Source organism: Panicum hallii, chromosome 7 (assembly GCF_002211085.1).
Source record: "Panicum hallii strain FIL2 chromosome 7, PHallii_v3.1, whole genome shotgun sequence".
NCBI lineage: Eukaryota > Viridiplantae > Streptophyta > Magnoliopsida > Poales > Poaceae > Panicum > Panicum hallii.
Window position 1 is genome coordinate 45,442,683 of NC_038048.1, and position 24,513 is coordinate 45,467,195.

At 49.4% G+C, this 24,513-nt stretch overlaps 5 protein-coding genes across 7 annotated transcripts; all 5 read left to right on the plus strand.

The window, feature by feature from the left end:
* Nucleotides 1-546: 546 nt before the first annotated feature.
* Nucleotides 547-6,904, plus strand: LOC112899362 (probable cyclic nucleotide-gated ion channel 5). Of its 3 annotated transcripts, none has more exons than XM_025967799.1 (9): nucleotides 547-790; nucleotides 1,290-1,473; nucleotides 2,347-2,438; nucleotides 2,985-3,558; nucleotides 4,299-4,511; nucleotides 5,035-5,336; nucleotides 5,535-5,646; nucleotides 5,724-5,960; nucleotides 6,043-6,904. In XM_025967799.1, the coding sequence occupies exons 3-9, from the start codon at nucleotides 2,380-2,382 to the stop codon at nucleotides 6,715-6,717; spliced, it is 2,172 nt and encodes a 723-aa protein (XP_025823584.1). In that variant the 5' UTR covers nucleotides 547-790; nucleotides 1,290-1,473; nucleotides 2,347-2,379; the 3' UTR covers nucleotides 6,718-6,904. The 3 variants fall into 3 exon arrangements, with proteins under 3 accessions (XP_025823584.1, XP_025823586.1, XP_025823585.1); XM_025967801.1 differs by having other exon boundaries at nucleotides 1,290-1,467; nucleotides 6,043-6,717; XM_025967800.1 differs by having other exon boundaries at nucleotides 1,314-1,473; nucleotides 6,043-6,717.
* A 178-nt stretch (nucleotides 6,905-7,082) lies between these two features.
* On the plus strand, nucleotides 7,083-8,678 carry LOC112899013 (pentatricopeptide repeat-containing protein At1g80550, mitochondrial). The gene has a single exon (XM_025967346.1). It carries the CDS (start codon nucleotides 7,159-7,161, stop codon nucleotides 8,494-8,496), a length of 1,338 nt encoding a protein of 445 aa, XP_025823131.1. The 5' UTR covers nucleotides 7,083-7,158; the 3' UTR covers nucleotides 8,497-8,678.
* Nucleotides 8,679-8,816: 138 nt separating this feature from the next.
* On the plus strand, nucleotides 8,817-12,043 carry LOC112899014. The gene is made up of 3 exons (XM_025967347.1): nucleotides 8,817-10,071; nucleotides 10,377-10,650; nucleotides 11,731-12,043. The coding sequence occupies exons 1-3, from the start codon at nucleotides 9,847-9,849 to the stop codon at nucleotides 11,808-11,810; spliced, it is 579 nt and encodes a 192-aa protein (XP_025823132.1). The 5' UTR covers nucleotides 8,817-9,846; the 3' UTR covers nucleotides 11,811-12,043.
* A 4,785-nt stretch (nucleotides 12,044-16,828) lies between these two features.
* Nucleotides 16,829-18,764, plus strand: LOC112900883. The gene is made up of 5 exons (XM_025969664.1): nucleotides 16,829-16,998; nucleotides 17,113-17,156; nucleotides 17,269-17,359; nucleotides 18,037-18,101; nucleotides 18,218-18,764. The coding sequence occupies exons 1-5, from the start codon at nucleotides 16,932-16,934 to the stop codon at nucleotides 18,446-18,448; spliced, it is 498 nt and encodes a 165-aa protein (XP_025825449.1). The 5' UTR covers nucleotides 16,829-16,931; the 3' UTR covers nucleotides 18,449-18,764.
* Nucleotides 18,765-21,113: 2,349 nt separating this feature from the next.
* LOC112901513 lies at nucleotides 21,114-23,513 on the plus strand. Its single transcript, XM_025970443.1, has 8 exons — nucleotides 21,114-21,225; nucleotides 21,362-21,534; nucleotides 21,650-21,831; nucleotides 21,986-22,270; nucleotides 22,383-22,441; nucleotides 22,546-22,582; nucleotides 22,673-22,744; nucleotides 22,844-23,513. Exons 1-8 carry the CDS (start codon nucleotides 21,114-21,116, stop codon nucleotides 23,511-23,513), a joined length of 1,590 nt encoding a protein of 529 aa, XP_025826228.1.
* The last annotated feature ends 1,000 nt before the right edge of the window (nucleotides 23,514-24,513 follow it).

Here is a 24,513-nt window from a genome sequence, read left to right on the forward strand (position 1 = left end):
TTTTTTTTGATTTTTGCTGGATAAAATGGCATTTTTGGGGCAGGTTGGGGCTTAAATAGCCGGTGGGGGGACCTCCCGCCCGACCAAAGGGCGGGATGCCCATCAGCACAACATCCCGCCCTTTGGTTGGGCGGGATGCCCTCCCAGGGACCTCTTCGTGAAGAAATTATTTGCGAAGAGGCCCTCGGGTGACATCCCGCCCGCTGGGTGGGCGGGATGTCCCGGGCCCCACGCGTCCCGCCCGTTCAGCGGACGGGAGGCACCCATTTCTCTAAATTTTCCCAACGGCCACCCCTTTTTCGAATTTTATTTTTTTATCCTTTTTTAAAAAAAATTCTTCATGCAATCATGCTGATGCCATAGCACGATAGATGGGCCTCAAGCATCATCGACTTCGAGTCTTCGACTGGATGAAGGAAAAAACCCCCAGAAATCAGCCCACCAGCACCATGGCGGCCCATCCAGCCCAGGCCTCGACGTGCGCCGCCAGCCGCCAAGGGGCCCCGCCCCGTCCCCGCGTCGTTCGCGGTGAGACACGGTCGGACTCGGAGTAACCGAAGGAGGGAGGGGACTGGGAAAGGAAGGCCTCGTTGACTGTCTCTCGCCTCGCCGTCCTTCCTCGGTTCCTCCCTCCCCGTCCCCGTGCCTTTTCCCCTCTCGTTCGCTCGCGCCCCCAACCCCGACTCCCAGCGGCGCACGGCCTGCGAGCTCGGCGCCGGAACCTCCCCCTCTATAAGCTCGAATCCGCACGCAGACGCCGCTGCAGCTGCCGACGCCCCGCGCCGCCCAGGTAACCTGCCAACCCTCTCGATTCCTCGAAACACTTTTCGGATCCCTTTCGCCGCGCGGAGTTCGTCATGAAACCGTCCGCTCGATTCCGGGAGCTACGATCCGTGCCCTCTCGCCCAAACGAGTAGATCTAGATTACCCTGCGAGGAGGACGATTGCGGCAGTTCACCTGCTACCGTTGTTGCTAGTCTCCCGGGGAAACGGAGGCGTAGCCATGTCACGGCTATTGGTGGGGCACCCCCGATTGTGGAAGTGGAACAGTGGCGAGTCCCCTGGACTGCTCGTGCGGAGCTTACCCTTAGCTTTACTGTCTCTTTCTTACAGCTGGCTGCTCAAGAGTTCTATTTGTAGCGTGTCATGCACGAACGGTTGTGTTTCCTGAACTAACTGATTTGCCTCTACGATGCCTGCTTTCCATTTCTGTATGCCCATGCTTTGTATGTGAGGTGCGTTACAGTTTTAGTGTGTATTGATTATGCCTTGCTGGTGAATTGTCTCAGGATCAGGGTGATTCTGGCGTGCAGGGTGGGTGGTTGGCTTCTGAGTTCCGTGAACATGTAACCTGCGTGGATATGAATATAGGTTCCTGGAATAGCAGTTTCATTAGTGGTTTGCTACTCCTTGGTGCTGCAGAGGATTTCTCGTGCCCTTTGTCGTTAGCTCCACACCTCCATTGAGGTAGAGGTATGCTGCTGTATTAATATTCTTTGACATCCATTTTACCATCCTTAGTTTCGAAATTTATGCAGTATCTGTAAAATGCAAAAATTCAAAGCTTGTCTTGCGGTCTGTATCTCTAGTCCTGGTAGCATGAGTTATGATGGAAAGGCACTTATTTGTTTGCATCATTTTCTTTTAGCTTTTATCAATCTGGTGAGCCTTGTTTATAAGAAAAAGAACATTGTCGTGTGTGTGGTGGAAATGTAAGTTCTGTGTCATCAGTTTCTTGTGGCAGTACATTGCTACTGATGGTGTAATGAGAATGATCTGTTTTAGAGAGAAATCCAGGTGATTACATTTGTTCTGAGCATGTATGTGTAGGTGCTTCAAGTGTATGATTTTTCTCTTTTTTTTTCCTTTTCTTTTTTGGCTGTCCAATGGCCTGTGGTAGATGAGTATATATGTATCCTGTTAAGATGAATATCTGCTGTAATACGGTTCACTAATTTGTGGAGTGTTTTGGTTTAGAGTATCTATGATGCATCCTGTCATTATGTGATCCTGGAAATTTGCATGGGGTGCATCATATATTCCTGAATTGTCTACTCTAACTCAAAAGTAAATAGAAGAAAATATTGTTGCATGATTTGTCAAAAGAAACCATTTTTTAATGTATTAGTACTTACAAATGTAGAGTCAAACTATCTTGTAAATGAACGGTTATATGTGCTATTATGGTAGTTAACCTCCAACATCATTATTTCTACTTCATTCTCCCAGTTGAATTACTGTCTCAGTTTTTTTGATGTGTACTTTATAGAATTTTGTGTCTGTTATCCCTTCTGTATAATTCTCATGACTAACTGTTTCATTTATCATGCCTGGCTGAATTTCCAGCAATTTTTTCTTGTATTTCCAACTTGTGCGAGGATGTTTGACAGTGCTCAAAAAGCTCAATACATGGATGGGCACAGAGAGAGGTTTATTAGGTTTGTTTATTTGTCTTATGGACACTTCACAATGCTTGTACATCTATTCTAATTCTCTCTGGGAGATCACATGTTTCATGTAGTAATGTCCTTTTCCTTGTGTATGCTGAAAATCACGTTGCCGAAAGATAATTTTCTGTATCCTGCATGGCTACAACAATATTATAAGTTGTTCTTCCTATAGTTTACCATTTACTCCCCTCTATTTTCTAGGCAAGAGTTTGTCAGAATGAAAGGAATTATTCTTGAACTTCAACAAGTAGAAAATTGCCCACTATTTTAGTCTTTTGGTACCCTAGAAATCTGGTTTTTATCCTAGCGCTCTTTCATAGTTTGAACAGGTCTTTGACACTTTACAAGCTTTATTATTTTGGCCGGACCTGTGAGAATTGCCTCATGTTGAGTGTTCAGGAGCGATGAAGTAAATGTTTCTATCAAATGTATTGTAGATCTGAAACTTCTTTCGTTGCATAGGCTTTCTCTGTTCATTGTGTTCAACAGTTGGAGCTTTTTTTAATTTTAGTTGTATCATCATATTTTCCGTAGGCTGGAGGAGTCAAGTCCTAGGTCATCTGTACCTTCTGAAGTGGGAGGCAGGAGTACCTTGAGGTTCAGCATGCCTGGGTTTGGTTATGGTTCATTTAATGCACTAAGATCTTTCCTGTCAGGGGTTCGAAAGGGCTCTGGAAGACTGAAGTCACTTAGACAGTCACTTACGTCTGGAGCTCCTAAAACAGCTTTCGCGGAAGATCTTAAATCATATAAGACAAATATATTTGATCCCCAGGACAAACTTCTTTTCCAAATGAACTGGGTTTTCTTCGTGTCTTGTCTATTTGCTGTTGCAGTGGATCCACTGTTCTTCTTTCTACCCATCATCAACAATTCAAACTGCATTGGCATAGATAAAAAATTGGCAGTGACATCAACAATAATACGGACGATTATTGATTTTGTCTACCTTATACGCGTGTGTCTTCAATTCCGCACTGCTTATGTTGCCCCATCTTCTCGAGTGTTTGCGACTGGTGAGCTTGTGATTGATCCAATGCTAATTGCAAAGCGGTACTTTAAAAGTTACTTTGCAATGGACTTTGTTGCATTGCTACCACTTCCACAGGTAAACCTCCTTGGCATCAAACAATGTACTCATAATTGTTCTACTAATTTTGGGACATATATTAGTATGTCAGCATTTGTATGTTCTGGTTCATTTGGTCATGTTATAATTGAATGTTGGCAATTATTGTATATTTTATTGTTAAAAAAATATCATTGCAGATTATCAGCTACCAAAACTTTCTAATTTTTTTTTCAGAATGATTAGAAATTGGTTTCATTCGCAGAGAAGCTGTGCTCTATAAACTTGTAACCTGCATTTTCTTAGGTAGAAGGGTTCCTGATGATGCTTTCAAGGTCCAAGTTCTGTTGAAATGAGTTTTGTTCTCCCAGTAGAAAGCTGGGACAACAATATGCTATAATATGAATCAAAATTAGTAAAGACTTTCATTATAGTCAAACACTATTCCTGGCTTCTCCAAAATGCTAATCCCCACAATCCAATCTTCAATGTGGGTACTGGATGCATACCTCACTATAATTTAAAACATTAAGTTTTGGTCAACTTTTGACTCGTTGCTCTTGAACAACAATGGACGTTTACATTTCTCTACATAGTCCACATCTGAAACAATAAACTATTGCTTCGCTACCTTGCATCTGTATGCACTGTTGTTTGATCAAGCCTTGAAATTGTTACATGCATGCATAAGGCCGTGATCTTTCCATTCATATTCTGAAGCTTACTTGTTTTTAATCATTTTCAAGCTTACCTTAAACTATCTTGTTGGTGATCCACAGATTGTTGTTTGGAGATATCTCCACATTCCAGATGGCCCCGATGTACTGACCACAAAAACTGCACTGGTCTGGGTTGTCTTGGTGCAGTACATTCCAAGGTTGCTTCGAATATTCCCTGTGACCAAAGATTTGAAAAGGACAGCTGGTGTTTTTATTGAAACTGCTTGGGCTGGTGCTGCTTATTATCTTCTATGGTTTATGCTGGCTGGTCATGTAAGTGCTTCCTTATGCTTTGTACTATCAAGTATAATTTCCATTTTTTGCTCATCAGTACATGTAATGGGAATGAAGTTTATCTCTGGCTACATTATCAGTGAGATCTTACCTGAGTTTTTCTTATATTCTGAATAACAAATTGTGTTACATACTCCAGTAGAAACTGTTTGACTCTTCAACTATGATGTTAGTTTTTAAGATGTAAAATGAGATCTGTGTTCATATATTTTAGACATCATCAACATCTTCATATAATTGATTTTGAACTATTGTTCGAAAATCTTTTGTTAACTCATGTAGAAGAAATACTCACTGTGAATCAAGACTGTTTCCCATAAATTTATGTCTGCAATCATGGTCCCCGCATGACTAATGCAGGCCTTTTATACATGTTATCTGCTGCACAAAAAAATCATTTGTCATCATTCATTCATTGAGACTGCCTCTTCTAATTTTCTGTAGCTTTTTACATATTCCCCATGACTTATGCTGTAGATTTTATATGTATTATTTGCTGCAGAATGTAGGTACTTTGTGGTACTTTTTAACCATACAACGTGAAGATAGCTGCTGGCATCAGTATTGTGATCCCAATGGTGGATGCAATAGCAGCTACTTGTATTGCAATAATAATCGGCATGATAACCACGAATACGATAAATGGCTTAGTAGTACCCAAGTATTCAACCTGTGCAATGGTACCCAACCTGATCCTTTCAACTTTGGCATTTACCAGCAAGCACTGGTCTCTGGAATACTTGGTCCAGGAAATTTTATCTCAAAATTGTGTTATTGCTTCTGGTGGGGATTGCAAAATCTAAGGTACTTCATTGCTGTTCTTTACGAGATTTCTCAGGATGCAGAATTTAAATTTGTTTGGATAGCTCCGAAGCTGAACAATGTCCAGAAAATGAGCCCAGCTTGCTCGAAATACAAACTCCTTTTAGATCTGGTATTAGGAGCTGTTCTATTTTACGGCATTTTTTTCCTGCTATCTTAAGTTCCATTTCCATTTAACAGCACCCTTGGTCAAGGGCTTTCAACAAGCATATACCCTGGAGAAGTGCTATTCTCTATTTTTATATGTGTGCTCGGACTAATCCTCTTCGCTCTTCTCATTGGTAACATGCAGGTAGAGTGATATTTTAGTTTATGTATTCTGCTTTCCAGCCTTTTTTCTTAGCTTGACACTGAGTAAATATTTTCCAGTCTTATCTGCAATCAGTTGCTATACGTCTCGAAGAAATGAGAGTTAAGAAACGTGATGCTGAGCAGTGGATGCACCACCGTTCACTGCCACCAGATATCAGACAAAGAGTGAGGCGTTATGAACGATATAGGTGGTTGGAGACCAGAGGAGTAGATGAAGAAAGTTTGGTTCAAACACTTCCGAAAGATCTTAGGAGGGATATCAAACGACATCTCTGTTTGGGTCTAGTTAAAAGGGTCAGTTATGGCTGGTTGAGTAACCTGTTCTGCTTCATTTAATGATTTCCACTTATTTGTGTTTTAATTTCGCTGCTGGCAGGTACCTTTGTTCGAGAACATGGATGAACGATTGTTGGATGCAATATGCGAGCGACTAAGACCCGCACTCTACACTGAAAATGAATTCATTCTAAGAGAAGGTGATCCGGTGGATGAGATGCATTTTATTCTACATGGTTGTTTGGAGAGCGTAACCACTGATGGTGGACGAAGTGGATTCTTTAACAAAGTCCAGCTAAAGGAAGGTTCTTTCTGTGGTGATGAGTTACTCACCTGGGCATTGGACCCCAAGTCAGGTGCTAATTTCCCAGCTTCCAGCAGAACCGTTAAGGCACTCACTGAGGTTGAGGCATTTGCCTTGTGCGCCGAGGAGCTGAAATTTGTGGCCAGTCAGTTCAGGAGGCTGCACAGTAGGCAAGTTCAGCACACATTCAGATTCTATTCCCAGCAATGGAGGACTTGGGCGGCCTGCTTCATTCAAGCGGCATGGCGCCGCTACTACAAGAGGAAGATGGCGGAGCAGCGCCGCAAGGAAGAAGAGGCGGCAAGCAGGCCAAGTAGTAGCCACCCTAGCCTTGGGGCGACCATCTACGCATCTCGTTTCGCGGCTAACGCCATGAGAGGGGTTCACAGACTAAGAAGCAAGGCTGTCCCCGCCATTGTCAGGCTGCCAAAGCCCCCAGAACCAGATTTTGGTGTCGATGACGCTGACTAACGAAGCCATCACACTGAACTCGCTTGTAATTGTACTTTACGGTGTCGATAGATCGTGTACAAAATTCAAAGACAGCTGCAGAAGATCATGTTTGTAAAAGCTTGTAGCCACGCAGAGACCATAACGGAGGTCATATCCTTCTTGATGTTTATAGAAATGCAAATGTATAACTACAATTTTTGCCTGATTATGGGTCCAAGTTTTTTCTTTTTTTTTTGGCATCTTATGGGTCCAAGTTTGGCAGGCAGAACCACTTTTCATTTTATGTGTTCGGTGACCTGATGTTTTGGCTCCCTGCAACGCACATCGGCGGCCGACGGCAGAGCTCAAAATTTCCCTGTTTCACGGACGTTTCTATGCGATTTTCCGCAGGATGTATCCAGTGCCACTGCCATCTCTGGTCACGGCACCGTAGCAGAGGCTTCCATCTCTGTTTGTGAGATGTTCTTCCTCGTCCGCCGCCGCCGCCGCGCCCTCGCGCTCCCCTTCTCCACCCTACAGGCGGCCGCCCCCGCCTCCTCCCCCACGCCGCCCTCCTCTCTCGACGCCGCGGCGGTGCTCCAGACGCTGTCCCTCTACGCCAACGACTGGCGCCGCGCGCTCGACTTCTTCCACTGGTCCGCGTCCCCGGCCGGCGCCAACCTGCCCCCTACCGCCGCCACCCTCGCCCGCGCCGTCGACATCCTCGGCAAGCACTTCGAGTTCCCGCTCGCCACCTCCCTGCTCCTCTCCCACCACGACCCCGCGTGGCGGGACCCCGCCTTCCTCCGCCCCGCGCTCCGCGCCCTCCTCAACCGCCTCGCCGCCGCCAACCTCGTCGACGACGCCGTCCGCGCGTTCGAATCCACCGCCGCCTCCATCGGCCTCCGCGATGAGGCCTCCTTCCACCTCCTCATCGACGCGCTCTGCGACCACCGCCGCGTCGACGAGGCCGATCACCTGTGCTTCGGCAAGGACGCACCGCCGTTCCTGCTGGGCACCAAGACCCACAACCTTCTCCTCCGCGGGTGGGCTAAGACCCGCGCCTGGGCGCGCCTCCGCCAGCTGTGGTTCGACATGGACAGCCGCGGCGTTGCCAAGGACCTCCACTCCTACTCGATATACATGGATGCCCTTGCTAAGTCAGGCAAGCCGTGGAAGGCCTTCAAAATTTTCAAGGAGATGAAGCAGAGAGGCATTCCTATTGATGTCGTTGCATACAATACTGCGATCCATGCGGTTGGGCTCGCGCAGGGCGTCGATTCTGCTGTAAGGTTGTACAGACAGATGGTCGATGCTGGTTGCAAGCCGAATACTGCCACTTTCAATGCAATTATCAAGTTATTCTGCAAGGAGGGGAGGTTCAAGGAGGGGTATGCGTTTGTTCAGCAGATGCACAAGACTGGGTGCAAGCCCGATGTGCTAACATACCATTGCTTTTTCCAGTATTTGAGCCGTCCACAGGAGGTCCTCGGGCTGTTTGAGAAAATGCTTGAGAGGGGTTGCCAGCCAAGGATGGACACATATGTCATGCTCATAAAGAGGTTTGGGCGCTGGGGTTTCCTTCGGCCGGTGTTCATTGTGTGGAAGGCAATGGAAGAGCAGGGTCTTAGCCCGGATGCATTTGCATACAATGCACTCATTGATGCATTGTTGCAAAAGGGTATGGTGGATATGGCTAGGAAGTATGACGAGGAAATGCTTGCGAAGGGACTCTCACCTAAGCCAAGGAAAGAGCTTGGGACTAAGTTGCCAGAAGCGAAGTCTGACAGTGATAATGTACTGAACGGTGTGCTTTGATTTCTGAAAGCTAGAAAGGGACAACAGCATTATCATGTTCCTACTACCCATTTTGTTATAGTTTGACCATTGGAAGCTGATTAAAACAATGGTGTGATGATGCTCATGTTCCCCAACATATGTTGCTTATCTGCCTTTGCATCGAAGGAGATCAAATGTTAATTCATGGATTTTACAGTGAATTAATAGGGTGGATCATATTGCATTGTAGTCATTTATAATGTGCTTGTCAATTAATATGTGGTTGTTCCCTGGGATATGTGTAATAGCAGGGGCTTAGCACAGATTTTCTATGGATTGCTGGAAAAGCATTGGTAAACATGGTCACATGTTCTGTACAAAAGGGTTATGAAATGCTCAAGGGGCTCCTACCCATGTTGACATGAGTGACCTGAAGGACTAATAAGACTTAACAAACAAAGCACAGCTCAGGGAGTTTGTAAAACTATGTCCACGCCCAGACTACAGCCTGACAGTGTATCGTGGAACAGGAATGCTGCACATATTTATTCCACCGAGTTAGCATATTGCTTGCTAATTTGGATCAAAATTGGAATGAAATGCAAATTCTTCACTTGGTTGCTCCTTTGGTACAAAGATTTCACAATGGACAAACTGCTAACCCGTCAGCTTTGTTATCACAGTTGATCGTCAACTGTAACTCTTCAAAATATATTTGGCACATGATGGCAGCTTGGTCAGGGATGGATTCTCTCGTGCCTCGTAATTCCTCAGAAACTGGAGGCTCGGGCATTTTGAAGGAAGTAACATCCAGGCCCATGAATAGAAATTCGAACCATATATGTTTTGAACATTTGAAAAGAAGAAATTGGCGAAAATGTTTTAGAGCAATTAGCTTGGATTTCATGCAGGTGATCCAGATCATTAAATGGAACATTGGCATGCTAGGTACTTGTCAGTAGCGCAGTAGGAAGGAGAGGAATTGATGTAGGAAGTCTGCATTGCTGGCTTTGCTCACTATTGTTGGAAGCCGTCTAAAAGTTTTCTTCATTTTTTTTCTTTCCGAAGTACTTGTTTTAGATTTTCTTGAACTTGCACACTAGCGATGTCGCCTCTATAGTTTGACTCTCCTTGTTTAATGAATCGGCAGACGGGCAGAAGTTAGCCAAGGACCTGTGAACTGTCAAACGATGCGAGAATGCTGTGTTCTTGCATCTGGGCAGAACAATTCCTGTCAGAAACTGTTAATTTTAGGAGTTGTTCCTTGATATCACCAGTCATCACAAAGCTGCTTCCTATGCAATGTTGCCTGCTCCGGTGACCTGTTAGCTCGGCCCCCGTGCCTCGCCACCGCCTGCCTCCACTGGAATTCAGAAGGGTACCCTCGTCATGCCATTGCTCAGTGCCTCTGTTTGTTCGTCATCGTTCGGAGGAAAGACGACCCACGGCGTAGGAGTCCGCCGCCGGCGGGCGAGGCAGCAGCGCGGTGCGACGCCGCGAAGGGCAGCATGTGTCTCGGCGCTTCGGCTCCGTCAACGGGTGGTGGCAGCATTGGGGGCGGCACTCCGGCGTGCCCCGATGTCCTCGCGCCTCCATAGGCCTACGCTGAAGCAGGTGAAGACCTTGAGGATCTCAAGGGTTTCTCCGGAAGGGGGGCGGCGGCAGCTCCGGTGGGTTGGCTCGCCGACTGCATCAGGCGAGGGCCGGCGGCGGCGGCGGCACAATCAAATTTTTGCAGAAGACTCCCTAACTCGGACCCAAGGATTTGCACAAAACCCCTAAACAATCCAAATATTTACAATAAACCCCTGAAATTGGATCGCGGTTATTAATCACAATCCGACTTTTACATAAAACCCCCTAATTTGGATCGCGATCCGATTATTTACAAAATTATTTTGTTCTCCTGTCTGTGCCAGCTATCCTCGCTCTCCAGCTTTCCGTCCTCCCATCCGCCGACGGCGATGGCCACCGACGCCCCGGTGGGCAAGGATACCAGAAGAGGGTGGCACAAGCTGGGAGACCGCGATTCTCGCGACGGCGGCACGGTGGGCGGCGAGGAAGGGAGACCCAAAGATGGGCCCGTCGAGCCGCCGGACCGGAGCATATGCACTCCATCCGCTCGTTATTTTCGAGCTCACCATGGAGCACGGCCCGCTCACTATCTCCGGCATCTCGTAGTACCACGTCAAGGTATGCCAGGCGTGATCCTACAATCCTACTACCACCTGATATCATCCATTATCTTTCTTTTAGAGCAAGTTGCTACCATACACAACGCGCTCAATGTGTTCGACAAAATGGCTCAGGCGACGAACTAAACTCTTTGTTTTCTTCCTTATCGTTAACATCATCTGGAACATAGAGGAAAATGCTGCATATGCTTATTTCACAAAATACGGTAAGTGTAGTTTATGATGTTTGTTGTGATGTGAAAGAAAAAGAATAGGTTGCTTTCTGCGTCTTGCCAGTGTAGTAGCCCAAATTCTACAGTCTTATGTTGTTTGTTATGCTGTGAAAGAATTATTTCATTCCTTATAATTTAGTTGTGGAAGATCAAAGAGGACAGCTAGATGTAACAGAAAAAGGTTGCGAGAACTGGACAAAACAAGTCCTTATCAATGGTCCTGTAAGATATTAGCTTTTAGTTCAGTCAAAATAAGGATTGGCCATGTTATCTGAGTATCATATATTTTTACATTTTGGATGTGAAAGAAAATAGAGAATAGCAAGCATCAGCCTACTGATTTTTCCGTGCAATGGATCTCAGTTTATGTAAATAGGCCACACCTTATCAATGCAATTCAGGTGGGGATGCACCCCCCCCCCCCCCCGACCATTCAAAATAAGTTTATGTAAATAGAGCATAGCTTGGCTCATTTTGGCTTGAATTCTGGCATTTCAAAATGACATGGAATAGTTTTTTTAATCGTTTCTGCCACATAACGTAAATGCGTAAGCTTTTAATAGAGACAGTGGAAAGGCTTCTAAGCAACGCTTAATCTGCCATAACATTGATCGACTAAGCACTTGTTGTCTTGTTGATCTGACTGATCTTTGGTAATATGATATTTACATGCTACTGGCCTTAGAGTCAATAACAAACAAGGTCACTGGTCATCATTATTGAAATCGCAGGAATGGCCTGGAAGCTGTATGGAGCATTTCTTGCGGTGCTTATATGAAATTGTTGTCAAATCAACCCAACCTAATTAATATAAACCTAGTCTGGTTGTTTTTGGTGCAGCATCATTTATCTAATATATATTGCAGATCAACTGAAAGTTGTAAGGAGGCTGCTGCACAGACGACAATATTTGCATGATTATGTTTCAAGGTGGAATTGCTGGTGACTCTGAAGCTGCTTGCAGTGTTCCTTTTGCCTGTAGCCTCTTCTTTGTTTTGCTGGATTTGTAACATGGTAACTGATTAGTTGCCCAGTTTTTAGCTGATGAAAATTCCTGTGAGGTCGAGCAAGGCATCACCTGAGTCTTGTAACAATTGTGCTCCTGTAGGCACGGCCCCTGACCCCTCAACTGTGATGTACAAATAATTGTATATGTCCTTGGTTTCTATGGTAACCCCGGCCCGGATACATGTTCAATCCACAACTGAATCGAGGTGATCGTCAATGTGCAGACATCATGTTGGAGTCTCCGCGATACGGATAGACTCGTAGCCAGGAGCTGGCCTGTGGTGTGGACAGACGTTCTCGACCATGTGGCCACGGGCGCACACTTGTAGGCCCACGCATTCCCCTGTGCTGCTCAATGCTTATCAAACCTATCCACCAAACGGTCGACAGCCTCACCAGAACGGCAGCGGCTGCTCCTGCCTCCTCCGGCCACGGAGCACGTAGGCACGGCCCTGCTCGCGGTAGGCTCTACAGGGCGCTCATGGCCGTGTCTGCAGGCGCGCGTACCGGCAGCTACCGCCTTGTCTCCTCCTTGGGGCCTAACGATTTGCCTGAGATCGAGACGGGCACGTACGCAGGCGAGCCGCGGCTAGCGTATCGATCGCCGTCTCGCCGATCAGCCGCTGCACCACCTGGGGAAAGAGAAAAAAAACACCCGTCGGGCGGCGGCGTGGCTGGAGCCGTCCGTATCGGCCGGACGGGGACCATCCGAGAGAGCAACGGAGTAATGGCGCCGTGCCGACGGCCTGGGACATGTCGAGGACACGCGAGGCCCGCGGGTTTACGACCACGGGGCGTGCGCGCAGGCAGCGACGGGCGCTTCCGGCCGCCCGCTCGATCGCGCTCGCGGCCGTGCGTTAACGACGCTGTCCCCGGACGACAGGGCGGCGTGCGCAGGCCGAGTCGGGGACGATAGCAACGCGGCCACGGCCGTCGGTAGGGCGCGGTAGAGTCCGCGTCACCGTGTGGCGCCGTGGGAAACGAACGCGGCCGCTCAGCGCCGGGCTCCATCTCCACGGGTCGGTAGATCTGTCGACCGCCACCTGAGATGTCCGCGATCCCTCGTTATCGAATCGGAATCGGATCTGCGTGATCTAGGCATCTCTCTCTCTTTCTCACCGTGTTGCTCCGTGTTCGTCACGGTGACAGATCCATCGCACGCACGTTTTGGACCGTCGGCTCCTGCAGTGCACGGATCGGGTCGACTGCCACGTACGTACCGATCGTGACCGCACATCCAACAAAACTACGGCGCTGCCATGCCAGTTCCAGCCAGGCAATGCGCGTGCACAGCCCATACCACGCCGACACGGAACGGCCACGACGCCCGACACGTACTTTTGGGCCGTCGACGCCGTGGTGGCGAGGCTGCCGGCAAGCCAGCCGGGGCTCCGATCTGGAAAGGGGCGTATCCGATGGTACGGCGAGCTCGAACCACGACCTCGCACCCATCGATCTCGATCGGGGCAGTGGCGTCGCATAGTGTGTTCGCGCGTGACAGCGGCAGCTTATGGCTCCCGACGCCTGCGGCGACGGCTAGCTGGAGCAGGCTCCGGCGGCCGGTCGGCGCGGTCGATGAACAGCCCCGGTCGCCGGTCGATCTGGTGATCCGTGACCGGACACGGCGAGTGATGGAGACGACGACATGGTGTACGTACGCAACAACGGCCTGCCGGAAACAGCACAGCAGCGCTGGGCTCCTCGAATTGACGAGCTAACCGCTGCATTCATCCGCGCGCGGCGGCCTATTGGCTTTGGCATGTCGTCTCGGCGCACGTTTTGTCTTGCGCGGAACAGCTAACATGAGTCAGTACAGTAGGCGCGGCGTGCTAGCTGATATTGTGGCCTGCCATTAGCTTAAGGTGCATGTGCACGTGACGTGGGCAGGCGTTTTCTTTGCTTGTAGAGTACTGTAGACAAGCTTTATTTGGAGTTCGGAATGTGGGTGTTATTCTGCATTTTATTATGAATATTACATTTCCTATGAAAGTATATAAAGTTAATAAAGAGAAACGGTATCTATACGTCGGCAGATATTATCTATCAGATTTATAATGTTCCGGCAGAGGGGAAAAAATGTTCTTAAAAGATCAAGTTACAGCAGTGGCAAATGAAATTTTCTAATTTTAAGTCACCTTTTCTATCACAGAGGGGTTAATCAAAACTGTTAGATTTTAATACAACGAACAGAAAAATGACAATATTCAGTCATCAAACCTGCCGTAGTTCCTAAATTAAATTGTTACAAATTCAAATCCGGATTTATTTTTCTATTACCTTTTCAAATGAAAAGCTACTACCCATTTGCACACAAAATACTGATCACCGGCCCAAACCTTTGTAACAAAACAGTTAGGCCTTATGGGAGTATATATAAGTTAAAAGAAAAAACTGAACTTGACCAATTCTGTAATCTCGCTGGTTTGGCGCTACCGTACCTGAGCTGATGAGCGGATAATGCTTACGGCCTGTGTGCCCCACGCGCCGTTCGGTTGAGCCCCCTAGTTGCCATCTATCAGACGTCCAATCCATCAAAAACCGCGAGCGCGCGCCGTGGCCGCGGCGACTGACAGGATCGATCGCGGCGTACGTGCTCCGTCGTCCCGGCTCCTTGAGCCAAGTGGCACAGTGCAAAGCGCGGGTCTCTCCGATCCACCGGAAAGGAGGGAGGGGGCCTTTCCTTTTCGTGCGCCGCGCTCCACACCATTGCTTGGAACATCCGTTGAGCGAGCCGTTCCCAACCGAAAATGCTCGTCGTGTCGTTCGTATGTATGCCGACAGGTTCAAGGACACATGCATATACTACGACGGTGTACTGTATACATATGTGTGTGATACAGTATTTCTCTCTAGATCTTTTTTTACTTCATGTCACGTACGTATGGATGCCAGCCATATGTGCATCGGTGTGCAGGGTAACGCATGCAGGCTTGTGCAGTCAGGTGACACTAGCTAGCTAGCATAGTTCATAGTTTTGGAAGGAATGTTTAGCCAGGGAGTAGAGCAGTAGCCAAAAAAAGTACTCCTAGCTAGCACTGTACGTATACAGGACAGGGGCGCGCGCGGCGTGCGTGCCCGGGCTTTGAACAGCATCTGGTCAAAGGCGCCGTCGGGCCGGATCGTCCACTTGGACTGCTTGGAGCAGTGACACCCACCTGAATCCCTCCTGATCCATCCATCCACACAGGAGCTGAGCAAGCTTTGAATTGATGAGCCTAGACTAGCTATGGTACGCCTATACATGCGCGCTGCCCGTGGCCAAGTTCCAACGTGCCCAAACTCCCACGCCCCACCTGGCCAGGCCATGCCATTGCCACCCTACCTGGGCCTCGGCTTATATTATATCGACTCCACTCCTCATCCAGTTTTACTATTTTTTTTTTACTCCAGCTAGCGTTACCAACTTTCACCATGCACGCATGCATCGTGCAAACAATGATCTCAGTGACTGTAGTTTCTAATCTTCTTTTAGAGGCCGGGATCTTTTTAGTTAAACTAACACCTGAACTGACAGGCAGCCACTGCTGGGACGGGGGGGACAGGGTTCTTGTTCATTACAAAAGCATGCAGTTGCTAGGACGAACAGAAACAGGGAAGCTATAGGCACAGTACGGGCTGGTACAGTTCAGAACTCCATTATATACTCCTACATACTACTAGAAGTATAAGTTAAGAGAGAATTTGACCTTCTCAAAAGAATAGTATTAGGGGCCTTTCCAGTCATAGAGGATCTTGTGTGGATCTAATGCCAGCAATATTCAAGTGTTTCTGATGTGCTGCCGAGGTGGGCGTAACCAGTTTTTAAATGGGTTAGCATAGTAGTATAGGTCATATCAGATCATCGGTAGGGAGTATATATACTAATCCTTGCATGTCCATGCCCAAGAGACAAGGCGATGTGCCGGTTCCATGGAGAGCCACAAGATCAGGTGGTACATGGCATGTTTGCCGTATGAGCGGCATTGACTCGGTTGGAACTCGGGAGCTTTGCCTTGGGAACCAAATTTGTTCAGCCCTAACGTACGTTCCCTTCACATTCTTTTTGTTAGTCCATCCTGCGTGCACGTACGACACACCGACAACAATGTCTAAGCCATTTGATTCAACAAAGAAACACATTGTAGTAATTAATCAATTGCATGCTCGGAGCATGTTAAAATTTTGTAGCAATACTTAGTTTCATTCAATTATCAGATCCTCTGATGATTTTACTAGGGAACAGATCGAAACAGTCTTTTGCAGATTTTACCAGCCAACAATCTCTGGCTAGCAAAGCAAAGCAAAGAACTACGCAACTGTTTAATAAAATCGTTTCGATTTCAGCTTTCAGCCAGTCTGAGAATGTATAGTAAACTTGAACCGTGCCTTCCTGAAGAATACTATCTATTTACCAAAAGAAAAGGGAGAATATCCAAAAGTCAAAATGTACTAGCAGCTGCCTGCTTCTGAATCAGTTACGGTAACATATATCTGAACCCAACCGTACTTTCAAGCAGCAGGGACCATCCTGCCTCATCTTCTGCTAAGATTCAGAAACTCCAGGGGACTTTGGAACAATAATCAGAGGTAGCAAACTTGCTAACACTGAGCTCCTGCAGTTGAGTTCGGAACAGTAATCAGAGGCAGCAAATCTATCGGCTACTGCTCCAGTGTTAGTTTTATAACTACGTCAGGACAAGCACAAGTATGCTAGATTAAGCAGGCACCAAGTTTTGGGGGGAACATCCTTCCTTAAAAAGTGACAGCCCAACCCAAACTCAAGCAAGGTGCAGCCATGCATACAGGGCTGGATTAAAGAATTGGCTTCGATCCAGCGTTCCTAATTGCTTCTTAAGCTTTTCTTTACTGGGGAGTTTGACATGTCAGTACTCGATCAGCAAGGCCGGCCGGGGAGACAACTGCTGGTGTATAAATATACAGGCGCCTGAGGTCACCCGGTCTCAGGCTTGCCGCTTGCTCCCATTCCCTACTCCGACTGCTCGATCTACTTCTCATTCAGCGGGACAACCCACACCACCGCATCTGGTTGCTCGATTTGTTTGGATCGGCACGCAGAGAGATGAGGACTTCTGCTGTGGCCTTTGCTGCTCTTCTGCTGCTACTACTTCTGGCTACAAGAGCACATGGTATGCTTGCTTCATGCATGGCTACTCATCATTTCCTCCATTAGTGTGGCTAGCTCCTTGTGAGGTGTAGCCTGGACTGATCTGATCATTCTTTTTATTTCTCAATATGCACAGGAATAAGGCTGAACAGGCAGTTACATGAAGCAATCACAAGCAAGGTCAGTATGTGAACGACCTACTATGATCGAATCACTGCTTTCTTCCCGCGTTATGGAATCAAACTAGATTTGCAATTCTCCTTATTTGGCTGTGTTCGATCTGTATGCACAGGAGATGGCCGATCCCAAGTCCGGCGCCGGCGAAGCATCCATTGCTGACTCGGAGAAGAAGCACTGCGCTCCCGAAGGGCGTTGCTCATCAGGTACTACAACGAAGCAGATGAGTCCTACTACTGTTGTTGCCAAGGATAGCGGCGAGGTGATGATCAGTGCGCATGCGGCACCAAGGTTCCATGAGGATTACTATGGGCCAAGTGGCCATGAGCCTAATCACCACTGATCGAGCTGTCCGAGCACGCAGCATATCCGCATTATATTTACCTGTTCTTCTTCTTTTTTATCGCGTAGCCGTAGTTATTCCTTCTCTCTTGAGTTTTCATGCTTCATCTTGGCTTGGAGAATGTACAGGGAGAAGGTAGCTAGCTAGTTGTAGCACTATGCTGTTCTGCACCAGCTTCATTGCTGTTATGTACTTGGAATCTAGTTTATTTAGCGCATTCTAGTTCTGCACAAAGTTCCAATCTCTCCTGCTCTCCGCTGGATTTTCACTGTGGATGCATGCATTTACTCACGTACGACACCCGTGATCTCTGCACAAGTGCACAGTTAAACTAACGATACTAGTATAGCACAGATGCGAGAAATAGGAAAGTCAGCAACTCAGCATGTCAGTCGCCGGCTACGGCTAGGCATACTCGTGGTGCCGTCAATTGTACGTAGTAACAAGTTGAAAGATAAAATATTCTTGGCAACTTTCCGCATCTTTTACCTTCCACCACCAGCTTTTTAATCTAACAGGTCGTTGCAACCTTTGATGCAGCAGGAAAGGTGAAAAAGGCGCTGGCGCACGCTGATGAAACGGCAGAAGCTAAGCAGCAGCAGGAGGTCAGTGTGTTTTCAGGCTAGCTAACTTTCAGCCACCATCTGAACATTCTTACAGTGTCATGTCATGAAAGCACGCATGGAAATGGTTTACTATTTACTTACGTAAACATTTACAGATCGGCTCAGCGGTAAACGTTCACGACACGACGGTCGACGCCGGGGCAACGCATCAAGCCGGGCGGCGCGAAGCCTCGGCGGCGAGCCATGGGTCCCCGGACGACGCGTCCGCGGGCGCGGCTTCCACGCGCGTGGCGGCGCGGCAGCGGCAGACGACGTACCCGGACCTGATGGAGATCGCGGGCATGGACTACTCGCCGGCCACGAGAAAGCCGCCCATCCACAACTGAGCGCCGCCGGCAAGCCGGCTGGGCTTGGCGGTAAAAGAGATGAGCACGTGAGCCGCACGCAGGACAAGTCTAGTAGCAATAGCCAGCTACTAGCTATAGTGCTTACGACTGGCCTATTAGCTTTGTTTGTTGATTAGTTTAGCTAGCTATAAGCTATAGCCGGTAGCCGTAGCTGCTAGCGAGCGCTCCGGCGATGATCCTGATTCCCGAGTCGTGACCCCCTCCCTGCTGATGAATAGAATAGTGCGTACAGCTAGTGACCCATGGATACTGGACAGCATCGCAGGAAATGCTGCACCTTTTGTGACGACGATACTAGTACAAAACTTGCTTGGCGTTTTCATCTCTCTCTCTCTCTCTCTCTCTCGTCCCCCGCGCGCGGATGGAATGTAACATGCCCTGCCTGTCTGACTCTGACCGCATTTCTAACACCGCGCAAATTTTGACCGTTTCTCATCTTCAGTTCTTCACCGATCGATTAATAATAACCTGGCACTCTGCTGTAATCAATCTACTAGTACTTCACTATTTACCGGTGACAGTGGGATTAACATGGCATTAACCAAAAGCTTCGTCACCAATCAGGAGATGGTTTGGTGAGACGGCGGATCGACAAGGAGGGGTCCGTCACATGCGGCTGCTTGAGCTTGATTAATTAGGCGGCCGGGTGGTGGGTTGACTGAGCCGTAGATCAGGTGCGTGCGTGCGTACGCGCGGAGGCCCGTACCCGTACGTGCCTTGTTGGGTTGCGGCATGGCACGGCGCGAAGCCGCGGCCTGCGGACGGCCATGGCCGGGTCGGGGACGGCACGTTGCTGTCGCGCGCCCGCCGAGCCGCGTCGCTCTCGATGCGGCTCCGGCCGCCGAGGCCGATTGGGCGCGGGCAGGGACGACGACGCGTTTGATGTGGTGGCCGCGCCACTCTCCGCCGGCGATGGCGACGTGGTCGGCGGCGTGCCGGGCCGCGGGGCCGCGAGCGCTGCCGTGGTGGAGCCGCGCCTGCCGCGTCGCGAAAGCCGGGGCAAGATAGCGAGGCGCCGTCCGGCCGCGTGCCGTGCCCACGGAAACTCGCCGCGCTCGCTGCTCCGGCGCTTTGACGACGAGGTTCGTGTTCCTTAAGCGAGCATTGCGTTCCGGTAACTTGTCAACGGCCACGCTCGTTGCGTACCCTACGCCACCGCAAGGCCTGTAGAAAAACTACGGCACAGGGCATGATGGATGGCGATGCTGTCACCGGCTGGCCACTGTAAGATTCAGAGGTTCTTACTGATCGCTACAGTGTTCGACCGGGCCTTCACTCCTCTGCGGCACATGTATGCATGATGCGCGCTTTGGGATGTGTATCTACAGGGACCAGGCCAGCGCAGGCCGGCCGGGTAGAAACCACCACCGGCGGGATGCAATGCAACGCAACGCAGCGCAGCGCATGAATTGCGATCGATTCAGCAGCCACCCTCTGACGGGGGAGGCCATTTCTTTAGTGTTTCGTTCACTGTAGTCTGTGCTCGCGTTTTTGTATGGCTGTGCGCTGACAACCACCTGACGCCCTTGATCATTGCCTGCCTTGGTGCCGTTCTGAACTTCTGATGGATCGGAAGCACGGGAGATATGAACAAGTCGCAGCGCCGGGGCCCGGCCGGGCAACGCGGAACAAGGCGGATGGATACGTGCTCTTCGGTGCGCGCCCATGCCGTCGATCAGATATGTCTATGTGTATCCTAGTCGATCAGAGAAGACTTGAGAACCAAGCTCCTGCTCCGATTTTTCTTTCCTTTTCTTTTCTGAACGTGTAAAGTGTACTCTGGACAGACTGAGAAACCAATCTGTCTCCTTGAATATACTATTACATGCTGCACTGCAGCGGCCTGCCTGCACAGGGGAATGGGTGGAATTTTTTTAAAAAGGATCAATGCTCAAGTATTTTATTTTAATTTATTTTTCCTCGATACTTTATTTAAGCTTGGAGTGTTGGGAAGTTAAGATGGGAGACCATGTTCTGTTCAGTAGGAAATGATGTCCTTGCATTGAGCCAAAGTCAAAACAAAGATAGCTTAAATTATTTCAGAAAATGTGAGCATATCAAACCGCTTAATTTTCTTTTGGGAAACCGTGGAGAGACAGAGAACTATAGAAAAGATCCCGGCCCATCAGCTTATGCCTCTAGAGAGACTACCATCACGGGCCTTACTTCTACAGATTACAGATTGGTCTGGATGGGCCGCGTGACGTGTGTCCCAGGCAGGGTCCAATGGCTGCCGGGCCGAGCGAGCCTCGAAAACTAATTCACGCACAAACCCAGCCCAGACGGGGCGAGAGACGTATTTGGTCGCGTCTGTGTCTCTGCGATGCTATTTTTGGCATGGCTGTTTTGGAGGTGCGCCAGCAGGTAGGCGGCCGACCGACCCTCCGTCCCCTCCGTCTCCGGCCCTCGCCATTACCGCACTCCCAGATGGGAGCAAACACCGAAATGGGCCGAGGGGACGGGAGGGAACGTACGATGTGAAAATTCCCCCAGGCGCGAGAGAAAGGGAGCCACGCAGCGTTCCGGCCTGGATCCACCAGCCGGATCCCTGTGGAAATTCCCAGCCCTACCGTCGCCGGATCATCGTGCCCAGCTTGAACAGGAAGTCGGGGAGGCGTGACGGCCGGAATTCCCATTTCCTGGGATGGCGCCGGCCTCCTCCTCGTTTGCCGGCGCCGCGTGCTTCGTCCTGCTCCTCGTCCTCGCCGGCGCCTCCGTTTCGCACGGCTCGTTTCTGGGCAGGCGCGTTTTGTCAGGTGTCTCCGGCCCTCTCTTTTTTGTGACCTCACCTGAATTTATTCAGAACAAGCAAATAGAGAATTCTTCTTCTAGTTTTATGATCGAGATTGGTAGGCACGCCGTCTGATAACCTGCGGCCCTGAATTCGAGCAGATGAACAAGCCACCGGGATAGTGGCCCTATGGAGGAGATCGCTCGCCGACGCTCCTCCTCCACCGAACAACTCCCTCGTTTTGGCCTCGCAAAGAACTCGCCGGAGCGACCCCTTCGCCAACCTCACCGCGTACACCGGCGGGTGGAACATCAGCGACCAGCACTACTGGGGTGTACGGCAAACCATGTCCCCAATCCGCCTCGCAAGTTTCAGCGTTCCATTCCATGTACTCGCCCGTTCGTCTCACCTTCTTGCTTCCATCCTTCCCGAACCCTTCCTCTCTGCAGTCCGTGGCGTACACCGCGATTCCCCTCTTCGTCCTCGCCGTGGTGTGGTTCGTCGGCTTCGGCGCCGTGCTGCTCATCATCTCCTGCTGCTGCTGCTTCTGCGGGAGCAAGGACGGCGCCTACTCGCCGGGCTGCTACTTCACCTCCCTGGCGTTTCTCGTCATCCTCACCATAGCGACAATGTGACTACTACTTCTTCTCACATGCACGATTCAGTAATACCGCGCCATGATTCCATTTTTTGTTTCCATCGAAAGAAAGATTTCAGCTCCGGCTACATGATTCAGTATGTGCTGACGATTGCAACCGTTCCCTTCAAAAAACTGCCGATTTCAGCACCGGGTGTGTGATCTTGCACTGTGGTAGCGATCTCTTCCACCATAGCTCGATCAAGACCGTCGACTACGTCGTCGGGCAGGGCGACCTGACGGTGGACAACCTGAGGAACTTCGCCGGCAGCTTGGCGGCGGCGAAGAACATCACCATCGACCAAATCTTCCTCCCAGCTGACGTCCAGCAAAAGATCGACATCGTCGAGGAGAAGCTCAACTCCTCGGCAAACGAGTTCTCCACTCGCTTGCTGGAGAACTCCATCAAGATCAAGAAAGTGGTGAACCACATGTGAGTGCCGCTGCTTAACACGACCTGCAATACGTTTCGCTTCAAGTCAATTTTCCTGTCTCAACCGAGACTAAAATGTCCTTCCATTTTATTTATTTTTTGCTGATTTTAGGGAGCACGAATTGATGGCTGCTGCCGCTGTAATGGGTGGCCTTGCGGTATTCGGATTCCGTAAGCATTAGTGACCTCTGTCCTGAATCTATTTCAGCTACCGGAGCCCTATGACTATGATGTCTTGATCTGAATCCTGAACACTTTTTTCTTGCTTTTTGCAGTGTTCTCCGTACTGGGGTTGCGGTTCCTTGTCTGCATGTAAGTAGTGTCTCCTGCAGCACCATTCATTTCATAACCCTGTTCCTGTCGTTTTTCTCATCAAGAGACATCCACCTCATATCTCTGCAGATTGGTGATCTTGGCATGGTTCAATCTCACCGTCATCCTCATGACGTCCGGCGTTTTCCTTCTCTTGCACAAGTAAGCAAGCAGCTGTGGGTAACGTTCAGTTTCTGAATCCTGGACACGGGAGATGCAGAGTGAGGAAAGGCTAACTACGGCCGTGCATGGCAATGGCAGCGTGGTGGGGGACACGTGCGTGGCGATGGACGACTGGGTGACCCACCCGCAGGCGCACACGGCGCTGGACGACATCCTCCCGTGCGTGGACGTGGCGACGGCGAACCTGTCGCTGTACCGGAGCCAGGAGGTGACGGCGCAGCTGGTGGCGCTGGTGAACAACGTCGTCGTCAACATCTCCAACCGGGAGTTCCCGGCGGGGCTCCTGCCGCTCAACTTCAACCAGTCAGGCCCCCTGATGCCGGTGCTGTGCAACCCGTTCAACCCGGACATGAGCCCGCGCGCGTGCGTGCCCGGCGAGGTCAACTTCAAGAGCGCGGCGCGGGAGTGGAAGCGGTTCGAGTGCCAGACGACGGGGCCGCCGGGATCGGAGGTGTGCGTGACGCCGGGGCGCCTGACGCCGGCGGCGTACGGGCAGATGACGGCGGCGACGAGCGTCAGCCAGGGGCTGTACGAGTACGGCCCGTTCCTGGTGCAGCTGCAGGACTGCTCCTTCGTGCGGGAGACGTTCCTGTCCATCAGCGACAACAACTGCCCGGGGCTCGAGCGCTACAGCCGCCACGTCTACGTCGGCCTGATCATCATCTCCGGCGGCGTCCTGCTGTCCGTCGTCCTCTGGATGGTGCACACGCGGCAGCGGCGGCGGCGCGCCATGGCCAAGCAGCTGTGACGGCGTGTGCCATGATCGAGCAGTTCTTCGTACGTGAAGTCTTCGACTCTGATTGAGCTGTATACAATTGGCATTGTGCATATGAAAGTGAAAGCGAAAGATGAAGCATGGTCGCTCTTCTCTTGGGTGAGGGTAATTCTGCGAGTGTTTGGCTATGACAAAATATTTCGCCCTCGTCGCATGGGGACGCCCGTGAGCTGGAGTCGGCAAAGGCTATGCTTAGCAAGGACAGATGATCAAGAACCCATGGGCCATGGGACCATGTCTTGTTTATTACAGTAGACCTGACCTGACCATTGGATCATTTAACTTAATGCTATGTGACGTTTGAAACAAGAAGACAATTAAAGACCCAAACCATCTGGTGTTAGATGAATCCTAAAACGAGAAGAACTAGGTTTCCTTATTAACTAAGAACAAAATTGTTGACTGAATTAGAACTTGAACCTTTTTTAAAGCGAGGAAGAGTCCGAACCTGGGCCATAATGTTATTTTCATGACCTTTCATAAAAAAGAGTAATATTACCTCCATTTTAGAATAAACGACATTTAGCTTGTTCCAAATGTCTAATTAACTTGTCCTAAATGTGATAACATTTTTTTTTAAAAAAAGCGGAAGTAGTTGGGGGCCTTTCATCAAGTTCCTACGTTGGTCCTTCGGGTTTTCCAGTGTACTAAAAAACATGAAAAATTACCTATACAACCATAGGCAGCTGTTGCGTTTGCATCTCGCAGGAATTTTGCGCGAGGCCTGTTGTGTCACAGACGCTTAAATAATTGACACTGTACCAAGTGGAATTCACAGGCCCGACAGCATTAGGTGATCGTGACCACACAGACTGAATTCCACTTGATCGCGCAGGGTTCAGACGATTCCACAGAGCATGTTTGTTTAACCGTCTCCTTCACAGCTTCCGCCTTTTCCATTTCTACGAAACCACATGTTTCCGAGGTCAAAAAGGAAATGCTCTTTCTATAATACAAATTTCAGACCGGAGAC